This window comes from Littorina saxatilis, linkage group LG2 (assembly GCF_037325665.1).
Source record: "Littorina saxatilis isolate snail1 linkage group LG2, US_GU_Lsax_2.0, whole genome shotgun sequence".
NCBI classification, from domain to species: Eukaryota; Metazoa; Mollusca; class Gastropoda; order Littorinimorpha; family Littorinidae; genus Littorina; species Littorina saxatilis.
Genome location: NC_090246.1, coordinates 102864139 through 102885219, shown reverse-complemented (window position 1 = coordinate 102885219; position 21081 = coordinate 102864139). Strand labels below are relative to the sequence as shown.

Sequence of the window (21081 nt, the reverse complement as noted above, 5' to 3'; positions counted from 1 at the left end):
GAATTTATAATGTTAAAAGAAAGTGGGGTTTAAATTTGTGACACAAATTAACTATAATTATTAAACCTTAAATACTTGAAAGATTTTTCTCGGGCCATACAAAATGACTGTCGGCGCAGCATGGGGCCCTGTATAGGTTGTGAAAAAACCGGAATGGCTCGTGAACCGACGCGGAGAAGATTACGGTGTGACGTTTTCATCTTTCGCCGTGTTGATATTTCGCTTCTCGGCCTCGTTGATCTAGTATAAACTCTACATTGAACAAAAAAACACACCCTTCGATAGTACTGATGAGCGACCTTGTGTACCTTACATTCATGGGGCCAAATTTGTCCAACCAATTTGTTTTATTTAAATGTTTATTTGATTCATCCTAAAATGTGTTCCTTCTTACTCAAGGGACGTAACCACTCGATCAGTACACGTTTTCGAAGAATTCGATTTTAGGGGTGAAATCTTTTTAATTTGACCACCAATTTTCTTCACAAGCAAGAAACTGACATGCTTTTCGTTCATAAATAATTTCACTTCTTAATTTGACCAGGAAACAACATTTCAGTCTTGAGTATATATCGAGGGGGAAATATGTACACAGGCGAAAGATGAAATCGTGACAACGGCGCCCCGGTCAGGATCGGGAACTATATCACCCAGTTGATCTCGAAATTGATGCATAATTATAATGAATACAGATGTGAAGGACATCTGAAATAGGCCTCGCGGCATGTAAACGTCCCATCGTTGGTTTCTTTGCTTCATTTGCATAGCACCGGTTAAAATGTGTGGCTCAAGTTCATATACTGTTAGTTTTTCAAACTGACTTTACCTGAAGAGTTTATCAGTCGCATTTCTTGTTTGTTACCCCATCCAATCCGTTTAACATTTTATGAAGCTGGACTCGATTAGGTCGCCCCATAATTAATCTTCTGTATGAAAAAGATGGTAATCTCAACATTAAAAGTCTCCGAGTCTTCGTTGCAGGCTTTAATCATAGTTTGTGTTGCTTTCTGTCTCGAGTCTTTCTCCTCATTTGGTCTATGGTCTCTCAGTATATCTGTCAGTCTGGCAGGCTCTCAGTCTTTGTCTCTGTCTCTGTCTCTCTCTCTCTCGAGTCTCTCTCTCTCTCTCTCCGTCTCTCTCTCTTTCTTAAATATACTCAGAGAGAGAGACAGAGAGAGACAGAGAGAGAGAGTCTGCCGTGTTCCTTTAAAATCAACATTTCATCCCTGATTGTGCCTCACTAACAGTTTGAGCCAATCAAATTACTGTGAAGCCTTTATTTCCGCTTGTCACATGATAAAGCATTACTGTACCTCACATGACAGAACAACACAGGGAAGTCCTGACCAGAGAGTTGATCGCCAGATATTAGAATTGACATAAGTTTACCATGAAGATCCTGCTTTTGTTCGCTTTTGCCGCGATTGGTAAGTATGCTTGAATTAATGTTGTTATGTATTTTGATAAGAAGAGAACACTACCGTAAAGTAGTAAACCGACCAAACGAGTTGAACTATCATCAACAATTTGAACAAAGCGGAAATTCAGTAAACCAAACCCTTTGGCAAAGGTCGGAGCAACACTCATCCTCAAAGTCTAATTCAATCATGTGACTGTAAATCGCACTTCATGAACACTGTTGTCTGGTATCTTGATGACACCACGATCCATTCGTCAACGGTCAACGAATTCAGAGGAAAACTGCCAACCGCTGATTAAAACACCATGTGCTCTCCCTAATTCATCCGCCAACGAATATTCCCAAGTTTGGGACCTGTTGGCGTAATAATATCAAGATCAAGATCAAGACCAAATAATTCGCTTTACAATGTTGTCCATCAGGGGGCCACTACGTTTCAGTACTTTCAGTTTCACATGCCAGAAACAGTCCACCGACTGCAGTTGAAGGAGTGAAATACAGTAATCCATCAAAATGGGGTTTCACAAAGAACATGCCAGTTGGCCGACTGTATGTCTTTGCATCTGTATCTGCATCTGCATGGGTAACGCGGGCAGAATCCAAAACTTTGGCTTAGTTACCGGCGAGTTGCCCGATTTCAATGTTGCTCTCCCCCAACACCGGGCTCACATAATGTTTGGATTCTGAAGCAATACGCGGTGATGGTTCTTTGAAATCTATCCATTGGGACGCATGCAGAAATCTATAGTATAAGACCAGTTAGTGGTATGGCGTGTGAGTGTTCGACCTCACGCGAAGGAATTACAAGAAGTCTCTGTCATAGTTAGTCTGACTCTGAGCGGCCGCGACTAACCTCGTCTTCAAGATCGACAATTTTCATGTGCGAGTGACCAAGCGGAAGTGGTAATGTTGGTCAAGTTAGCCCTCGACTTGGCCAGTCGGACCACTGTACAGTCTGTCGACTGCGGGTGACAGTGATTCACCCATGATAAACACTTTACGGTGGCCCTGCAAGCTATGACAGTCAGGTGACAAAATATTCGACTGTTAGCAGTGATGTACATTTTTCTAGCAGCCTTTAGGACAATTGTCCTGAAGACTGAAAATCAATAGGACACAGTGTCCTGAGATTGCAATTTCAATAGGACAAAAACACGACTCGTAAAACCGCATTTAAAAAGATTTTTCAGTTTAAATTCTTCCACCTTCCGCGACTGTCATGACTAGATACTCAAAGGATTGAATCACATTTCAAAGTTATTTGAACAGTTGTCGGTTTTTTTCCACTGCCCATCTGTCGACAATGTCTTTCAATTCTTTGACTTGGGTTGTCTCTCTCGTGCTCGTCGACGTAGGCCTACTTGCAGTTGCACTTTCACCATCACTCTCCACTTCGACGAGTTCGTTCTCGGTTGACGTTGTTGTTGGTTCAGCTGAAGCCACAGTGGCTGGCGAACGCAGCATGGACATCAATGTCTGCTGATTTTTGATCTGCTTTGAGCTTTTTTTTCGGACCCATGTCGTTTCTCTTTCGTTTTATTTTCGTTCGAATGCACAACGGTTTTACCGGATATTGTGACGAAAAGTAATGCTTTGTGCATGTGTGAACATGCACGGGTGGTTCCCATTGGTTTAAACGATTTATTGCTGAGCCAATGAATGCACTCGAGGCACCATATGGGTTCGGTTTTCTTTTTTTCTTCTTGATCCAACTTGAGGATAAATTAATTCAAAGAATCAGATCCCATATGGTGCCTCGTTCACTCAACAAACTGGTCACACGCAGTGCATACTTTCGCTTGGCAAAACCGAAACCAGCTTTCCTCATGCAGTGTTTACTTTCGCTTGGCAAAACCGAAACAAGCTTTCCTCTTGAAAATTGAACAGTCCGCATGTCCGCTTCATTGTCAAAAACGATCGGACCCTTGACCACTTCTTCTGTAGGTTAATCGGACCTGTGTCCTGCTGGGGTTAAAGCTATAGGTCCTGGGGAAATTGGATCGGTCAGAGACCGGAGACCGACTAAAATGTACATCACTGTGTTAGTGTGATGACTGCGATCCTGTGAAACTGGCCCCAGGTCTGTGGCTCAAATGATGTTCCTGTTTTTGCCAGGTCATGGAATGGATGAGCTTACTTTGAGTTTTGTTATTTCAATTCAAGTGTAAAAACATATCAGAACAGAACAAATCCCCAACGAGGCAGAATGATTGATACAGTGAGTGTGGCCGTTCAACGATACAGTGAGTGCGGCTGTTCAACGGATGGACATGATCATTAAGGAGTTACCTGGGCAAATTTTTTATGCTCTATATTTGAAAACTGATGGAGTAAAACTGAGATTTTGTGATTGTTAAATATATTGTAAACTTATATTGACATTGAGAGAATTTGCTAGAAATGAAAATGTTTAACTGTTAGTAATTTCACACCTGCATTAACTTGATTAAGTAGGAGAGCTTATGGCGAGGCAGTACTTGTCACATTTTAATAGTCAAAAACTGCATCCTCTGTCTGATACTGGTAAGAGGACTCCCGTGGGACCAGCCAAAAAGTCTTTTAACTGTAAAATGCACACACACAGTGACACACTCGAACACAGAGACACACAACACATGCATGTCGCAAGCATGAACAAATTCTCTCTCTCTCTCTCTCTCTCTCTCTCTCTCTCTCTCTCTCTCTCTCTCCACATTACACTACAGAGATACCTGTGATGAAAGGACGCCCTTGGGCCCAACAAAAAGTGTCCCTACATTGCAGGTGGCCTGTCATGACAGGTATACTTTGGTAGAGATAATAGACAAAGGGACCTCAGAATGTGTCCTTTTAAGGGAGGTGTCCGCTCATCAGAGGGGACACACATGGCAGGTACCACTGTACAGGTATCCTTCTATGACTGCTGTGTTTTGGCAAGCTCTTAGACAAGGGACAACAACTGATGTCCTTTAGTGGGAGATATCCTCTCATAATTATGAGAATCTATATTTGAGGGGTCTCGCATCGCAGGTACCATTGTACTATTTGTAGTTGATGATTTGCTTTTTACAGGTAGCCGCATTCTTTCAAATGCCCATGCTACAGCCAGGATGTTTCATTCAACAAGAACCTTGTGTGTTTAATTTGTAGGCCAGTGTGCCTTGCTGGGCAGCAAGAAGTGTACCTACGGCCCATCCTACTGGTGCAGCCACATTCACCATGCCAAGGAGTGCAACGCTCTGCAGCACTGCATCACCACTGTCTGGAAAAATCAGGACTCTGCCATGACTGGATCTGTGAGCATTATTTTAGTTAGTTTTTAGATTATCTATATGATCTCTCCCTCGAAAAGCAGCGTATGGCTGCCTATGTATGGCAGGGTAAAAACGGTCATACACGTAAAATCCCACCCGTTCAAAAAAACGCAAGTGTACGTGGGAGTTTCAGCCCATAATAAACGCAGAAGAAGAAGAATCTATACGATCTGATTCTAAGCTGCTGTTACGAGTTTGTTAGTATTCAACCCTGTGAATGATTGATGGTTATTTTATACAGCTCTGAAAACAGTTGAGCTGAAAAACTTCTATTTACACAAGCTGCAGCAAAGAAAACTAACAGTATAACGCAGAAGGATACAAATTACAATGAGATTGGGAGTCGAGTGTATTTTATCAGAAATGATCTATGACCAAGAAGGGAGGTAAGCAGGAAATGATCTATGACCAGGAAGGGAAAGGTAAGCAGGAAAATGTTCATTTACACAAGCTGTCCAAAACAAGTGTTGTGCAGAAGGATAAAATGAGAAAAGAGGAGGAGGGTATTTTATCAGAAATGATTAGTCACCACATGGAAAAACCAAGCAGTTACAATACAATTACAACTGAACTGAAAATCAAAACTGAAGTGGAAATACTTCCTTGTGAAATTTACTTCCGGTTGTTCTGTGGATGTAACCATTGTTAATAAATATTGTTTTGCTGAAGTCAATGCTTCTGTTCATGCATATATTAGTCTGTAGAGGCAGGTATTCCAGTTCAAGGCCACCGCTACAAGTACAAGGAAAATAACGACCAATTAAAAAAAAAATTAAAACAAAATCTTCCTGGCAGATGTGATTATGCAAAATTGAAGTTTTAAGTACTTGCCTTAGCTTTTGAACAAACAAATTGATTAAAAGAGCTTGAAAACACCCTTGAATGGACTCCTGGACAGCTTCAGAAGTCATCTTTGTGTTGAACTGTAAGCAGCAAAACTGTTAGAGGGGATGAAGTAGTTCTTCTCATCGCCTTTGTTTCAATGTTTGTGTCAAGCCTCTTCACAAAAGAAGCCCCTGCAGCCTTAAAAAAAAGAAGTTATTGTCTGACCAAAGTTACGTCTTTTTGTGTGCTATTTCTGTTGTTTACAATGTTCTGCATAATGTTATTTAGGCAGATGAGGCTGTGCACGGATGATTCCCTTCATGCTTTCCAAACATGTATCTCCTCCGTCTCACAGTAGTATGGTTATGAAATTATTATTTTTATCCTACATACATGAGAGAAACCGCCCATTTGATAACTAAACCATTTCTTCACACTTGTGTTTTATACCATGCATGTAACTGAGATCAGGGTGTCACACTATAATCCTGACACATACACTGCCTGGCAGGTACTTTTTTCACGGGCTAGACGGATTAACATTAATAATACGTTGGTGTTTTTTTTTATCTTTCTTCTCTGTTTGTGTCTGTGGCAAAGGCTTCCCTCTTTTCCTCGAAACTGACCGCGCATGGCAGCCTAAATGGCCGGGTAAAACAGGGATCGCGTTAACCGGTAATTTCCGGTATTTTACCGGTTAAGATTCGCCAATACCGGAAAAAATAGTGGATGTCGGTCAGACGTACCGATTGTTATTTAGTTTGACAGGTAAAAAAAAAAGTAGTAATTACAAAAATCGTACGAGGGAGAGAGAGAGAGAGAGAGAGAGAGAGAGAGAGAGAGAGAGAGAGATTTGGATGGCTTGTTGTGACAGCGCTACAATGTTGCGATTATGTCTCCATTGATGACACTTGATGTCAAGGTGTCAAACATGACGTCAAAAATCAGACATCATACTTTTCGCGCCATTTCTTTCGGTTCCCGGTCCATCGTAAAATCTTTCAGTTTATGATATAAGGGACGGCGTCTAACTATAGCCGACATAGCATCATACCGGGAAATCACGTACTCACACCAGCTTAGATCTTTGTCTACATACAGTTGATTATTGTGAGGCGAGTCGATTGCGATGAAGAAGCAACGATCTTTACTGTCTTTTCTACCCCCAAGAGGTGAGAAAAGGCCTTTGAATGAAGGAACTGAAAGTGAAAGTACTTCACGGCCTAGTACATCTGCAGAGCCCGAGTCTCAAGCGGCGGCAAAGAAACCAACATCGGCATCTTCCACTGACTGTCAAACGATTTCAGGAAAAATGGTGCAAAGAGTTTCTGTGGTTGCGGACAGAGGGGGAGGGGGAGAACTTTCTCATGTTTTGTGAAGACTGCAAAAAAAACAACACGTCCAAAAAATGGTTACACAAGAGGTTGTCGAAATTTTCAACATTCATCTCTCGAAGACCATTCAAAATCGCTAAGTCATAGAAATGCTGTTGGCTCTGCGCGTGAAAACTTTTTGACAACAAAGACTAGGCGAAAGTGAAACTGTAACAGTAAGTAACTAGTGAGTAAGTCTTTCAGTGGCGTGATTACTATTTGCTTTCCTATTTTATTTCGGAAGTCTCTCTCTCTCTCTCTCTCTCTCTCTCTCTCTCTCTCTCTCTCTCTCTCTCTCTCTCTCTCTCTCTCACACACACACAGCGGCTGCTGATGTGTCACTGTCAAGTTGTGCGACAGTTGCTTTGAGGGGGGGGGGGGGGGGAGAAAAAACGTCCGCATATCACTGACATTGATTTAATGTATTGTAAGTCATTGTTTGTCTTTTACTGGTTGCCTTGGCAAGCTTACCGATTTTCGTGAGAGCCTTGTAGCCAGCTCATGACGTCATACCGGTTTGAAAAATACCTAGCGCGATCACTGTAAAAACTGTCATACACAAAAAAACCATGGGAGTTTCGTCACATGAACGAAGAAAAAGAAATGATTCAGTGTTCAAATTAAACTGTCATAATGTTAACAAAGGTGAACTACTTCGGAGTACTTTTAGTTTGGGTGTCAATGCAGACGCATAATTGCCAAATTGATTGAAGTTTGAAAGTAGGTTGATGCAAAGCAGCAGAGCGGTCACACTAAGCTTGAGGTACAGTAGATGGTGCAAAAGGACAGTCTGTAGGATAAACAGAATACTACATGGCTTGTTGTGTGATACCTGGTTTGAACTCAAGTTACATCATATGCACTTTAGAATAATGTGTTGCACAATATATTACGACTGATTAAATTGACAAGGTGATTTTGAAGACAAACTGAAATGGTAAAGCATGTTGTTGATTGACATGGACCTCAGACTGACAGCCCACTTTATCGACATCAACAGCCAACGAATTTAGATACAACCATCATCATACGCTGAAGAAGATGAAGAAGAAGTTGATTGACATGGATAGAAATAACAATAAAGTTGTTACATGGCCAGTTGCCATTGGTATTGTGATGATGACTCCCTGTTGTCAGCATGTGAATGTTCTCATTTTGCAGACCGAGACTTGCTTTGATGTGATCCAGGTTCTTGATGTGGTCCGCAAGTCAAGTGATGTGAGTACACGCCTCCTTCCTTCTTGACAGTTCTATATATTGATGCGTTTGTTGCTGTTGGTGGTGTTTTTTTGTTTGTTTGTCTTGCTTCTGCAACTGATGTGTTTGTGAGATGATATAGACACCGATAATTATAGTTACACAGCTTTACAGCTGCGATAATCTTTACCTTGTTTGTGTGACATGGAATGTATGTATGTATGTATGTATGTATGTATGTACAGTCGAACCCACTTAAAACGAACACGCTAGTTACGAATTTTGACTTATAACGAATTAGTTTTAAGTTCCCAACTGAATACCTCTTTCTTCATGCTTAAAAAAAATGCTTAAAACGAATTCTTTATAACGAATTTACGCTTATAACGAGCACTTTTTGGATTCCCAAGCATGCATAATGTCTGTAATTTACTCACGCTTATGACGAAATCTTTAAACTCGTCCCGAGATCGACATATCATGGGAATTTGAGAAGTTTGAATACACGTGTGTCAAAGTCTTCCCTTGCGTCGACTGCTTGAACCATTGCTCAACCGATCACTGAATAAAGTTAAACTGATTACACTGTACTCACAAAACAATTTCAAATTTAGAATCAAAGTGATTGATAGCTCAGACACTGAACATGAATGACTGACTGACGTTTATTTCCTTCGCGAATACCAAAAACGAAACATCAAACGGAAGCCATTTCCAAAAAATATAGATGCCAGAGTGGTTTCCCTTGGACAAGGGAAACCACACTCTCAACGTTTGCGTTCGCCGGTTCGCGATAGTTTATCAGTCAGTCAGTGCTTTCGATTTGGATTTGAACATCATGTTGCAACAAAACAAAACAAAAACTAAATTGGCCAAGGTTTGCTACCCGTCGCCAAGGTAAGTGATTCCGGACAAATGATAGGAACACCGCGAATGTGGACAGTGTCAGTGTGTGCGCGTGTGTGTGACCAAAAACGTAACAACTGGATGAAACATCTGTGTGCTCACTCTCACTCAAACTCAACAATCATCACTCAACATGAGACACACATGAACATGTACCTGAATATGTCACTTTATTGTCTAAACGTGAAGCAGCATGAAAGTTGCGAAAGAAACAAATTGAAACACCATAAAATGTACAAGACTTAAAAAAATAAAAAAAATAAAAAATCGATCAATTTTCTTAATACGAATTTTGGTTAAGACGAACTTTTTTTCCGATCCCCAGTGATTCGTCTTAAGCGAGTTCGACTGTAGGTATGTATGCATGCGTGTTGGTGTGTCGGTGTGTCATGTGTGCAAGTAAAAAGGGTATTGTAGTTGTACATATATTACTTTAGATATTTTTTTGTTTTGTTATCATGGGTTTTATGAATTTTCTTCTCTTATTCTTTTATAATTATTAATTAATGACCTATATGTGCTGATGACCAATTTAATTTCCTTTGTTGGATCAATAAAATGTTATGAGTTATGACATTTGACCCCAGGATTTTGTTGACATCTGACTTTGAACCTATATGTTAAGCTGTGAAGAGGATGTTTCACTTTATCTAAGACATTTTATTTTGTAATCTTCTATATTTACAGCAGAGGTTTTTGGAGATTTTTGTTGCACAGTTGATTGCAATTTTTTCATTCAGATCTTTGTGTTTTGTGTGTATTACAGTCAGATTTGCTGGGCAAAATGGCTGTGGGCTGCACTGGTATGCCAGCTGAAAAACGAGCAACGGTGAGTCAACAGTTACCAGGCTGTTTTGAGAGAAAGCGTGTGTTTGTGTTTGCGCATGTATGGTTATGAAGATGTGTGCATTGACAAAAATGTAGAAGAAGAGATCTGCCTTATGGAGCATAGCTATGGATTGTGTTGACAGTAGTGTGAGGCAGCATTATATTTCATGGTTTACATCAGAGGGGGAGGTTGTGTTGACAGTAGTGTGAGGCAGCATTATATTTCATGGTTTACATCAGAGGGGGAGGTTGTGTTGACAGTAGTGTGAGGCAGCATTATATTTCATGGTTTACATCAGAGGGGGAGGTTGTGTTGACAGTAGTGTGAGGCAGCATTATATTTCATGGTTTACATCAGAGGGGGAGGTTGTGTTGACAGTAGTGTGAGGCAGCATTATATTTCATGGTTTACATCAGAGGGGGAGGTTGTGTTGACAGTAGTGTGAGGCAGCATTATATTTCATGGTTTACATCAGAGGGGGAGGTTGTGTTGACAGTAGTGTGAGGCAGCATTATATTTCATGGTTTACATCAGAGGGGGAGGTTGTGTTGACAGTATGTAGTGTGAGGCAGCATTATATTTCATGGTTTACATCAGAGGGGGAGGTTGTGTTGACAGTAGTGTGAGGCAGCATTATATTTCATGGTTTACATCAGAGGGGGAGGTTGTGTTGACAGTATGTAGTGTGAGGCAGCATTATATTTCATGGTTTACATCAGAGGGGGAGGTTGTGTTGACAGTAGTGTGAGGCAGCATTATATTTCATGGTTTACATCAGAGGGGGAGGTTGTGTTGACAGTATGTAGTGTGAGGCAGCATTATATTTCATGGTTTACATCAGAGGGGGAGGTTGTGTTGACAGTAGTGTGAGGCAGCATTATATTTCATGGTTTACATCAGAGGGGGAGGTTGTGTTGACAGTATGTAGTGTGAGGCAGCATTATATTTCATGGTTTACATCAGAGGGGGAGGTTGTGTTGACAGTAGTGTGAGGCAGCATTATATTTCATGGTTTACATCAGAGGGGGAGGTTGTGTTGACAGTATGTAGTGTGAGGCAGCATTATATTTCATGGTTTACATCAGAGGGGGAGGTTGTGTTGACAGTAGTGTGAGGCAGCATTATATTTCATGGTTTACATCAGAGGGGGAGGTTGTGTTGACAGTATGTAGTGTGAGGCAGCATTATATTTCGTGGTTTACATCAGAGGGGGAGGTTGTGTTGACAGTAGTGTGAGGCAGCATTATATTTCATGGTTTACATCAGAGGGGGAGGTTGTGTTGACAGTATGTAGTGTGAGGCAGCATTATATTTCATGGTTTACATCAGAGGGGGAGGTTGTGTTGACAGTAGTGTGAGGCAGCATTATATTTCATGGTTTACATCAGAGGGGGAGGTTGTGTTGACAGTAGTGTGAGGCAGCATTATATTTCATGGTTTACATCAGAGGGGGAGGTTGTGTGAATGTGTGGGAAATCATCAACACAAATTCAAGCAAAGAGTTGTTAACAATAAATGTAGTTTCGTATTCTTAAAAGTTTTGAGTGTTTTGAGTTTGAAGGTAATACAGTTTTGTTTTGTAAAACTATTTTAATAAAAATGTTGTTGCATTTTTTTTTCCATTATATCCAATCTATTATTATTGTTTGTTGGTTTCAGTGCAAAGAACTAATGACCCATGACCAGAAAGAAGTGCACCAGTTACTGAGCAGTGATTTGGTAAGCTATTTGTTATTTTCTCCAAGCAAAGGCAAGAGTTATCATTTTGTTGTGTTTGGAACATCAAGTTTTGAAGCCTTACAGTCACAATTTAAACCAGAAAAAAATGGTAGAGGACAGTCTTGTTTGAGTCGAGTTTGCAGGTAGGAATGTCGGGATAACAACAGGCAGTGTTGACAACGCCAGCATTTTCTGTTACGCTAGAAGTTGTGTATGTGTTGTAAGTTTTTTACAATTTAGTTTAAATGACAATCCTGAAGCAGTCAAAACAAGCCAGTAATTATACGTGGAAAAAAATTAAGTCTGTTTGTAATAATTTACAAGAAGAGTTTTTATTTCAAAATCAAAGTAAATGCAGTAAAGCAGATTTTGTTTTAACACAAAAGAGTTAATATGTTGTAGGTTCTGGTGTACTTTATTGTTTTGCTGAGTTGAACAGCAGATTTACATGCTTAACTTACAGCTTATTGGTCTCGTAACCCACCAGGGTCGTTGGGGCACTGCAATGATAAGTGCTGCAAAAGTTGTCTCCACCTCTGTTGGTTGTGGGCAGTCACCTTGGTTGCAGCAACGTTTTTTCTGGTCCACTCGGGCCGTCTTTTCCTTTGTCTGTCCTGTATTCTCTTCCACCGCATCGTTCCATGGAGGATGGTCTCTGAGAGCCCACGGCATCGTTCCATGGAAGATGGTCTCTGAGAGCCCACGGCATCGTTCCATGGAGGATGGTCTCAGAGCCCACCGCATTGTTCCATGGAGGATGGTCTTTTAGAGCCCACCGCATCGTTCCATGGAAGATGGTCTTTGAGAGCCCACCGCATTGTTCCATGGAAGATGGTCTCTGAGAGCCCACCGCATCGTTCCATGGAAGATGGTCTCTGAGAGCCCACCGCATCGTTCCATGGTAGATGGTCTCTGAGAGCCCACCGCATCGTTCCATGGAAGATGGTCTTTGAGAGCCCACCGCATCGTTCCATGGAAGATGGTCTCTGAGAGCCCACCGCATCGTTCCATGGAAGATGGTCTCTGAGAGCCCACCGCATCGTTCCATGGAAGATGGTCTCTGAGAGCCCACCGCATCGTTCCATGGAAGATGGTCTCTGAGAGCCCACCGCATCGTTCCATGGAAGATGGTCTCTGAGAGCCCACCGCATCGTTCCATGGAAGATGGTCTCTGAGAGCCCACAGCATCGTTCCATGGAAGATGGTCTCTGAGAGCCCACCGCATCGTTCCATGGAAGATGGTCTCTGAGAGCCCACCGCATCGTTCCATGGAAGATGGTCTCTGAGAGCCCACCGCATCGTTCCATGGAAGATGGTCTCTGAGAGCCCACCGCATCGTTCCATGGAAGATGGTCTCTGAGAGCCCACCGCATCGTTCCATGGAAGATGGTCTCTGAGAGCCCACCGCATCGTTCCATGGAAGATGGTCTCTGAGAGCCCACCGCATCGTTCCATGGAAGATGGTCTCTGAGAGCCCACCGCATCGTTCCATGGAAGATGGTCTCTGAGAGCCCACCGCATCGTTCCATGGAAGATGGTCTCTGAGAGCCCACCGCATCGTTCCATGGAAGATGGTCTCTGAGAGCCCACCGCATCGTTCCATGGAAGATGGTCTCTGAGAGCCCACCGCATCGTTCCATCTAGGATGGTCTCTGAGAGCCCACCGCATCGTTCCATGGAGGATGGTCTCTGAGAGCCCACCGCATCGTTCCATGGAGGATGGTCTCTGAGAGCCCACCGCATCGTTCCATGGAGGATGGTCTCTGGGAGCCCACCGCATCGTTCCATGGAAGATGGTCTCTGAGAGCCCACCGCATCGTTCCATGGAAGATGGTCTCTGAGAGCCCACCGCATCGTTCCATGGAAGATGGTCTCTGAGAGCCCACCGCATCGTTCCATGGAGGATGGTCTCAGAGCCCACCGCATCGTTCCATGGAAGATGGTCTCTGAGAGCCCACCGCATCGTTCCATGGAAGATGGTCTCTGAGAGCCCATCTGTTCTTGTTATGTGACCATACCATTTCAACTCTAATGCGGATAACAATATTTGATAAATTATTATTTTCAGCCTTCTGCCCGAATCGCATCTGCCCTTGGACTGTGTGGTGCCTATGAGGACGCTGTGTCACACCCTGTGGAGGTGAGGATGAGAGATCTTGATACTGTATGTATGGTCCACACATTTGTGCGATGAACACTCTATATTGAGATCATTAAGTTTTGTTCAGTGACACTGTGATGAAAACTTGTATTTTGGGCAAATTATCTCAATGGATTATCTCAATGGAATGGCAAACAAAGAAATTTGCTGGACATTGAAACAGATGACAAAAAAGTGACATGGTAGTTTTCTTTATTGCCAAAGTTTCTTTCTTTATCAGTATTTGTCATTTGTTCGGAATGATGCAAGAAATGGTACACGCTGGCTGCTTTTCATGTTATTTCATGTTTACATCTTTTTTTTTTGGGGGGGGGGGGGGGGGGGGGGGGGGTTGGGTTTGTAAACGTTTTTTTCTCCTGATTATAGTTGCCTTTGTATTACTTTGTCATAATTAGATTATTGAGTATTGTTTGAATGGACGTACATTTATTTCCATTACAGTACTTCCTTATGTCTCATTCTCTCAATCATGTTTGTTGTTTTTTGCAGTGACAGTTCGGTTTATGTCTGATTCTCTCAATCATGTTTGTTGTTTTTTGCAGCGACAGTTCGGTTTATGTCTGATTCTCTCAATCATGTTTGTTGTTTTTTGCAGTGACAGTTCGGTTTATGTCTGATTCTCTCAATCATGTTTGTTGGTTTTTGCAGCGACAGTTCGGTTTATGTCTGATTCTCTCAATCATGTTTGTTGGTTTTTGCAGTGACAGTTCGCTTTATGTCTGATTCTCTCAATCATGTTTGTTGGTTTTTGCAGCGACAGTTCGGTTTATGTCTGATTCTCTCAATCATGTTTGTTGTCTTTTGCAGCGACAGTTCGCTTTATGTCTCTTACCCTAATTTTCTTTACAGAATTCTGCTGGCACTTTTGGGTTTAGGTAGTTAATTTTTATTGTTGTGTTGTTTTAGGTTTCTAAGGACTACTGCACTGACTGTACCAACTTCTTTGGTGATATTCGTGAGATCTTCAACAACTCCGAGGTAAGTGATGCTGTTTCTTCCGTGTTATTTCTAAAGGTCTGTGAAAGTGCATGAAGCGGGGGTTTTGATAGAGAATTGGCTGTTTGTGGGTTGCTCTGTTTGGACGTTGTAATGCTCACCGTACATAGGTACATGCTGTTCTGTTGGATCGTGTGCTGAAGATTGCTTTGAAACGTCTGAGTTAAATTGCTTTTTGGTTGTCGTTGAAAATCTGACATGTTGGGCTTCTTTTACATTTCTGACTTTTGTCAGGCTTGTCAGGCTTGTCAGGCTTGCTTCTTGAAATTTGATGTGTGGTACAGTGGAACCCCCCTTTTAAGACCTCAAAAAGTCAGACAATCAGGTCTTAAAAAGGAGGGAGTCTTAAAATGGGGGTAATTTTACAGAGGTTATGAACAGAAAGTCTGAGAAAACAAGGTCTTAAAAAGGAGGGAGTCTTGAAATGGGGGTCTTAAAAGGGGGGGTTGCACTGTACGTGAGCTTGTTGGAGTCCCACATGCATTGGGCTGATAGAGACATGTGTACGTGAGCTTGTTGGAGTCCCACATGCATTGGGCTGATTGAGACATGTGTACGTGAGCTTGTTGGAGTCCCACATGCATTGGGCTGATTGAGACATGTGTACGTGAGCTTGTTGGAGTCCCACATGCTTTGGGCTGATTGAGACATGTGTACGTGAGCTTGTTGGAGTCCCACATGCATTGGGCTGATAGAGACATGTGTACGTGAGCTTGTTGGAGTCCCACATGCATTGGGCTGATTGAGACATGTGTACGTGAGCTTGTTGGAGTCCCACATGCATTGGGCTGATTGAGACATGTGTAGTTGAGCTTGTTGGAGTCCCCCATGCATTGGGCTGATAGAGACATGTGTAGTTAAGCTTGTTGGAGTCCCACATGCATTGGGCTGATAGAGACATGTGTAGTTAAGCTTGTTGGAGTCCCACATGCATTGGGCTGATAGAGACATGTGTACGTGAGCTTGTTGGAGTCCCACATGCATTGGGCTGATTGAGACATGTGTACGTGAGCTTGTTGGAGTCCCACATGCTTTGGGCTGATAGAGACATGTGTACGTGAGCTTGTTGGAGTCCCACATGCATTGGGCTGATTGAGACATGTGTACGTGAGCTTGTTGGAGTCCCACATGCATTGGGCTGATTGATACATGTGTACTTGAGCTTGTTGGAGTCCCCCATGCGTTGGGCTGATTGAGACATGTGTACGTGAGCTTGTTGGAGTCCCACATGCATTGGGCTGATTGAGACATGTGTACGTGAGCTTGTTGGAGTCCCACATGCATTGGGCTGATTGAGACATGTGTACTTGAGCTTGTTGGAGTCCCCCATGCATTGGGCTGATTGAGACATGTGTAGTTCAGCTTGTTGGAGTCCCACATGCATTGGGCTGATTGAGACATGTGTACGTGAGCTTGTTGGAGTCCCACATGCATTGGGCTGATTGAGACATGTGTACGTGAGCTTGTTGGAGTCCCACATGCATTGGGCTGATTGAGACATGTGTACGTGAGCTTGTTGGAGTCCCACATGCATTGGGCTGATTGAGACATGTGTACGTGAGCTTGTTGGAGTCCCACATGCATTGGGCTGATTGAGACATGTGTAGTTAAGCTTGTTGGAGTCCCACATGCATTGGGCTGATTGAGACATGTGTAGTTAAGCTTGTTGGAGTCCCACATGCATTGGGCTGATTGAGACATGTGTAGTTGAGCTTGTTGGAGTCCCCCATGCATTGGGCTGATGGAGACATGTGTAGTTAAGCTTGTTGGAGTCCCACATGCATTGGGCTGATAGAGACATGTGTAGTTAAGCTTGTTGGAGTCCCACATGCATTGGGCTGATAGAGACATGTGTACGTGAGCTTGTTGGAGTCCCACATGCATTGGGCTGATTGAGACATGTGTACGTGAGCTTGTTGGAGTCCCACATGCTTTGGGCTGATAGAGACATGTGTACGTGAGCTTGTTGGAGTCCCATATGCATTGGGCTGATTGAGACATGTGTACGTGAGCTTGTTGGAGTCCCACATGCATTGGGCTGATTGAGACATGTGTACTTGAGCTTGTTGGAGTCCCCCATGCATTGGGCTGATTGAGACATGTGTACGTGAGCTTGTTGGAGTCCCACATGCATTGGGCTGATTGAGACATGTGTACGTGAGCTTGTTGGAGTCCCACATGCATTGGGCTGATTGAGACATGTGTACTTGAGCTTGTTGGAGTCCCCCATGCATTGGGCTGATTGAGACATGTGTAGTTCAGCTTGTTGGAGTCCCACATGCATTGGGCTGATTGAGACATGTGTACGTGAGCTTGTTGGAGTCCCACATGCATTGGGCTGATTGAGACATGTGTACGTGAGCTTGTTGGAGTCCCACATGCATTGGGCTGATTGAGACATGTGTACGTGAGCTTGTTGGAGTCCCACATGCATTGGGCTGATTGAGACATGTGTACTTCAGCTTGTTGGAGTCCCACATGCATTGGGCTGATTGAGACATGTGTAGTTAAGCTTGTTGGAGTCCCACATGCATTGGGCTGATTGAGACATGTGTAGTTCAGCTTGTTGGAGTCCCACATGCATTGGGCTGATTGAGACATGTGTAGTTAAGCTTGTTGGAGTCCCACATGCATTGGGCTGATAGAGACATGTGTACGTGAGCTTGTTGGAGTCCCACATGCATTGGGCTGATTGAGACATGTGTACGTGAGCTTGTTGGAGTCCCTCATGCATTGGGCTGATTGAGACATGTGTACGTGAGCTTGTTGGAGTCCCACATGCTTTGGGCTGATTGAGACATGTGTACTGACAAATCTGACAAGTTAGTTTAAGAAATGGAATGCAGTTGGTTTGAAGTATGTGACTTGAGTTAGGTTAGTTGACAAATAGATAGATAGATAGATAGATAATTTATTGCCAAGTGTACAATACATGAATGAACATAAAAATACACGAGGAAAGCAGCTTGCTGTGTGATAAAAACAAAAATAAATAGCATTCATACATCACTGATGTTTGTTTATTTTTGCAGGGCCAGGCTGTGGCTATGTTGAAGAAATTGGTGTGCACCAAGGTTGGGCCCCTTCAGGATCTGGTATGCCAACATTTGTAACTTTATTGTGCATGAGTGCGTCTGTGTTTAAGGGATGGATGGATGGTTTCATTGTATAACCAGTGGTTATGTTTTTAAGATGGAAAAATAAAAGAACATTTACAAAAGCAACATTTCACGTAATCAAATCAAAAGCATATAAATGATATTACACTGAAATGATCGTTGATCGTAACAATATTTTAGACATTTTCAGAGCACACTAAAAACACACACACACATACACACACACAACACACACAACACATTCACACCCTGTTTTTAAGAGAGAGATGGTGTTTCTGTGTGTGTGTGTGTGTGTGTAGAGAGATGGTGTTTGTGTGTGTCTGTGTGCCGGCTTGCTGAAACTTTGCACATACAGTAATGTAACTGTGGTGTTTTACAGTGCAATCAGCTTGTGGACCAGTATGCCAGCATGGTCTTCCAACTGGTCTACCAGCAACTGGCAAGTCAAGTTTTGTCTTTCCTTGGTTTTTTTGAGTCACTTGAGAAAAAGTGACTCTATGTAATCGGTCAGTGTTAGTCTGTCCGGCCGGCCGTAGACACCACCTTAACGTTGGACTTTTCTCGGAAACTATCAAAGCGATCCGGCTCATATTTTGTTTAGGCGTGACCTCCAATGACCTCTACACTTTAACGATGGTTTCGTTGACCTTTGACCTTTTTCAAGGTCACAGGTCAGCGTCAAAGGAAAAATTAGACATTTTATATCTTTGACAAAGTTCATCGGATGTGATTGAAACTTTGTAGGATTATTCTTTACATCAAAGTATTTACATCTGTAGCCTTTTACGAACGTTATCAGAAAAACAAGGGAGATAACTAGCCTTTTCTGTTCGGCAACACACAACTTAACGTTGGGCTTTTCTCGGAAACTATAAAAGTGACCGGGCTCAAATTTTATGTGAACGTGACTCATTGTGTTGTGAATAGCAATTTCTTCCTGTCCATCTGATGCCTCATATAATATTCAGAACTGCGAAAGTGACTCGATCGAGCGTTTGCTCTTCTTGTTCTCATTAATTTCAGCTCCACTGCAGAATGTACACTATTCATAGTTAGGGTTAAAACATGCGCTACACTCAGAATGTACACTATTCATTGTTTGGGTTAAAACATGCGCTACACTCTCAGGAAAATTTGTGTTTGGTATTGTTGGATAAGTAAAGAGTCCAAAGATCACAGCTTAAATATTCTGACTTTTCTACCTTTTGTGCTTTGAACTCAAGTTTCAACCATTCCACTTTTAGAGTTGTCATTCCTCCGAAAACAGCGTATGGCTGCCTAAATGGCGGGGTAAAAAACGGTCATGCACGTAAAATTCCACTCGTGCAAAAACACGGGTGTACGTGGGAGTTTCAGCCCACGAACGAAGAAGAAGAAGAAGAGTTGTCATATATACATTTGATTGCATTTAAATTTTTTAAAAAATCCAACTAATATTTCCAGCATTAAGTGATGGTTGTTTGTGCTTGACAGAACCCACGGGACATCTGCCTGATTCTGCAGCTGTGTGCTAACCAAACCCATGCTGACATCATCAACAACTTGGAGCAGATCATGGCTAAGGTAATGAACGTCAGTCACTTTCGCAGTCTATACTCATCATCTTGACAGGGAACAAGAAAGTCGGTGGGGTTTATTTGCAAAAAGGTCTCATACAAAAAAAGGGGGGGGGGGGGGGGGGAATTGATTTTTAGTTGCCTTTACTTTCTCAGGGTATCTGTATCATGAGCTGAATATGAACAGTAACATTTGATCCGTGTGTTATTTCATTTCAAGAATGTTTCATGGTTTTAAGGACTTTCTGACACCTTTTGTGTTGATTAGCGCCAGAAGAGCTCTGTGGGCTGCGATGTGTGCCAGAACATTGCCAAGGATGTCCAGAGTGCCCTCAGGGACGCCACATTCCAGGTAAGAACAACTTTCACTGGATAATGCTTCAACTTTTGTCACAATTGCCGTGACTGTCATGTTCTCATTGGTTAGTCAGGAAGGTTTTTACATGTTGGTATCTTGACTGTCCATGTGAAGAAGACTGTCTTTGTTTGTTTGGGTAGTGCGGCAAGAACAGATGAGGTTGTTACTTTGTTTGGGTAGTGCGGTAAGAACAGATGAGGTTGTTACTTTGTTTGGGTAGTGCGGCAAGAACAGATGAGGTTGTTACTTTGTTTGGGTAGTGCGGTAAGAACAGATGATGTTGTTACTTTGTTTGGGTAGTGCGGCAAGAACAGATGAGGTTGTTACTTTGTTTGGGTAGTGCGGTAAGAACAGATGAGGTTGTAACTGTGTTTGGGTAGTGCGGCAAGAACAGATGAGGTTGTTACTGTGTTTGGGTAGTGCGGTAAGAACAGATGAGGTTGTTACTTTGTTTGGGTAGTGCGGTAAGAACAGATGAGGTTGTTACTGTGTTTGGGTAGTGCGGTAAGAACAGATGAGGTTGTTACTTTGTTTGGGTAGTGCGGTAAGAACAGATGAGGTTGTTACTTTGTTTGGGTAGTGCGGCAAGAACAGATGATGTTGTTACTTTGTTTGGGTAGTGCGGTAAGAACAGATGAGGTTGTTACTTTGTTTGGGTAGTGCGGTAAGAACAGATGAGGTTGTAACTGTGTTTGGGTACTGCGGCAAGAACAGATGAGGTTGTTACTTTGTTTGGGTACTGCGGCAAGAACAGATGAGGTTGTTACTTTGTTTTGATGTGTGTGCTTAAAAGAGAGAAAGAGTGTTTCGGCAAGACTTGGATCAATTCTGCTTGGTACGATGATGTCGGTATAAAATAAATGTTCAACTGTAGAGCAGTTCTTTTAATGTATCAGGGGAACAAGTAGGTGCACATTGTAACACATTCCAAGTTTTGTTTCTCTATTCTGTAATTACCTGATTGGATTGAGTACAATATCAGGGTTATTGACTGATTGGATCGAGTACAATATCGGGGTTATTGACTGAAAATGAACATTTCAGAAAGACATCATGACTGCCGTGGAGGACAAAGTGTGCCCCTTGTTTCCTGGAGATTTAGGCACTCAGGTGAGAAGGATCTATTTTTTTAATTTTCAGTTGTTGGCATTAATGGAGAGAGAGAGCATTTCTTGTGCTTTTTGGTAGAAACATCTTGGGGCAAAAAAAGTCAGTACTGCAATTTGAATGTCAGGTGAAAGTTTGTGATCAAATTTTACCTAAAACAGGCATGGGAATTGTCCGCCGAAAGGCAAATTTCCGCCGAATGTTATTTTTGTTCCGCCAAAA

The 21081-nt window shown here is 42.4% G+C and overlaps 1 protein-coding gene across 1 annotated transcript in view; it reads left to right on the top strand.

Annotated features, from left to right (window-relative positions):
• The first annotated feature begins 1275 nt into the window (after window positions 1-1275).
• The window catches only part of LOC138960389 (prosaposin-like), a 33473-nt gene continuing 13667 nt past the window's right edge, over window positions 1276-21081 (top strand). Inside the window, exons 1-12 of the mRNA XM_070332289.1 lie at window positions 1276-1427; window positions 4550-4695; window positions 8073-8129; window positions 9781-9843; window positions 11503-11562; window positions 13631-13702; window positions 14630-14701; window positions 17752-17814; window positions 18218-18277; window positions 19312-19401; window positions 19663-19746; window positions 20797-20862. Coding sequence (XP_070188390.1) covers window positions 1391-1427; window positions 4550-4695; window positions 8073-8129; window positions 9781-9843; window positions 11503-11562; window positions 13631-13702; window positions 14630-14701; window positions 17752-17814; window positions 18218-18277; window positions 19312-19401; window positions 19663-19746; window positions 20797-20862 — 870 coding nt within the window. The 5' untranslated portion in view covers window positions 1276-1390. The remainder of the gene's footprint in view (window positions 1428-4549; window positions 4696-8072; window positions 8130-9780; window positions 9844-11502; window positions 11563-13630; window positions 13703-14629; window positions 14702-17751; window positions 17815-18217; window positions 18278-19311; window positions 19402-19662; window positions 19747-20796; window positions 20863-21081) is intronic.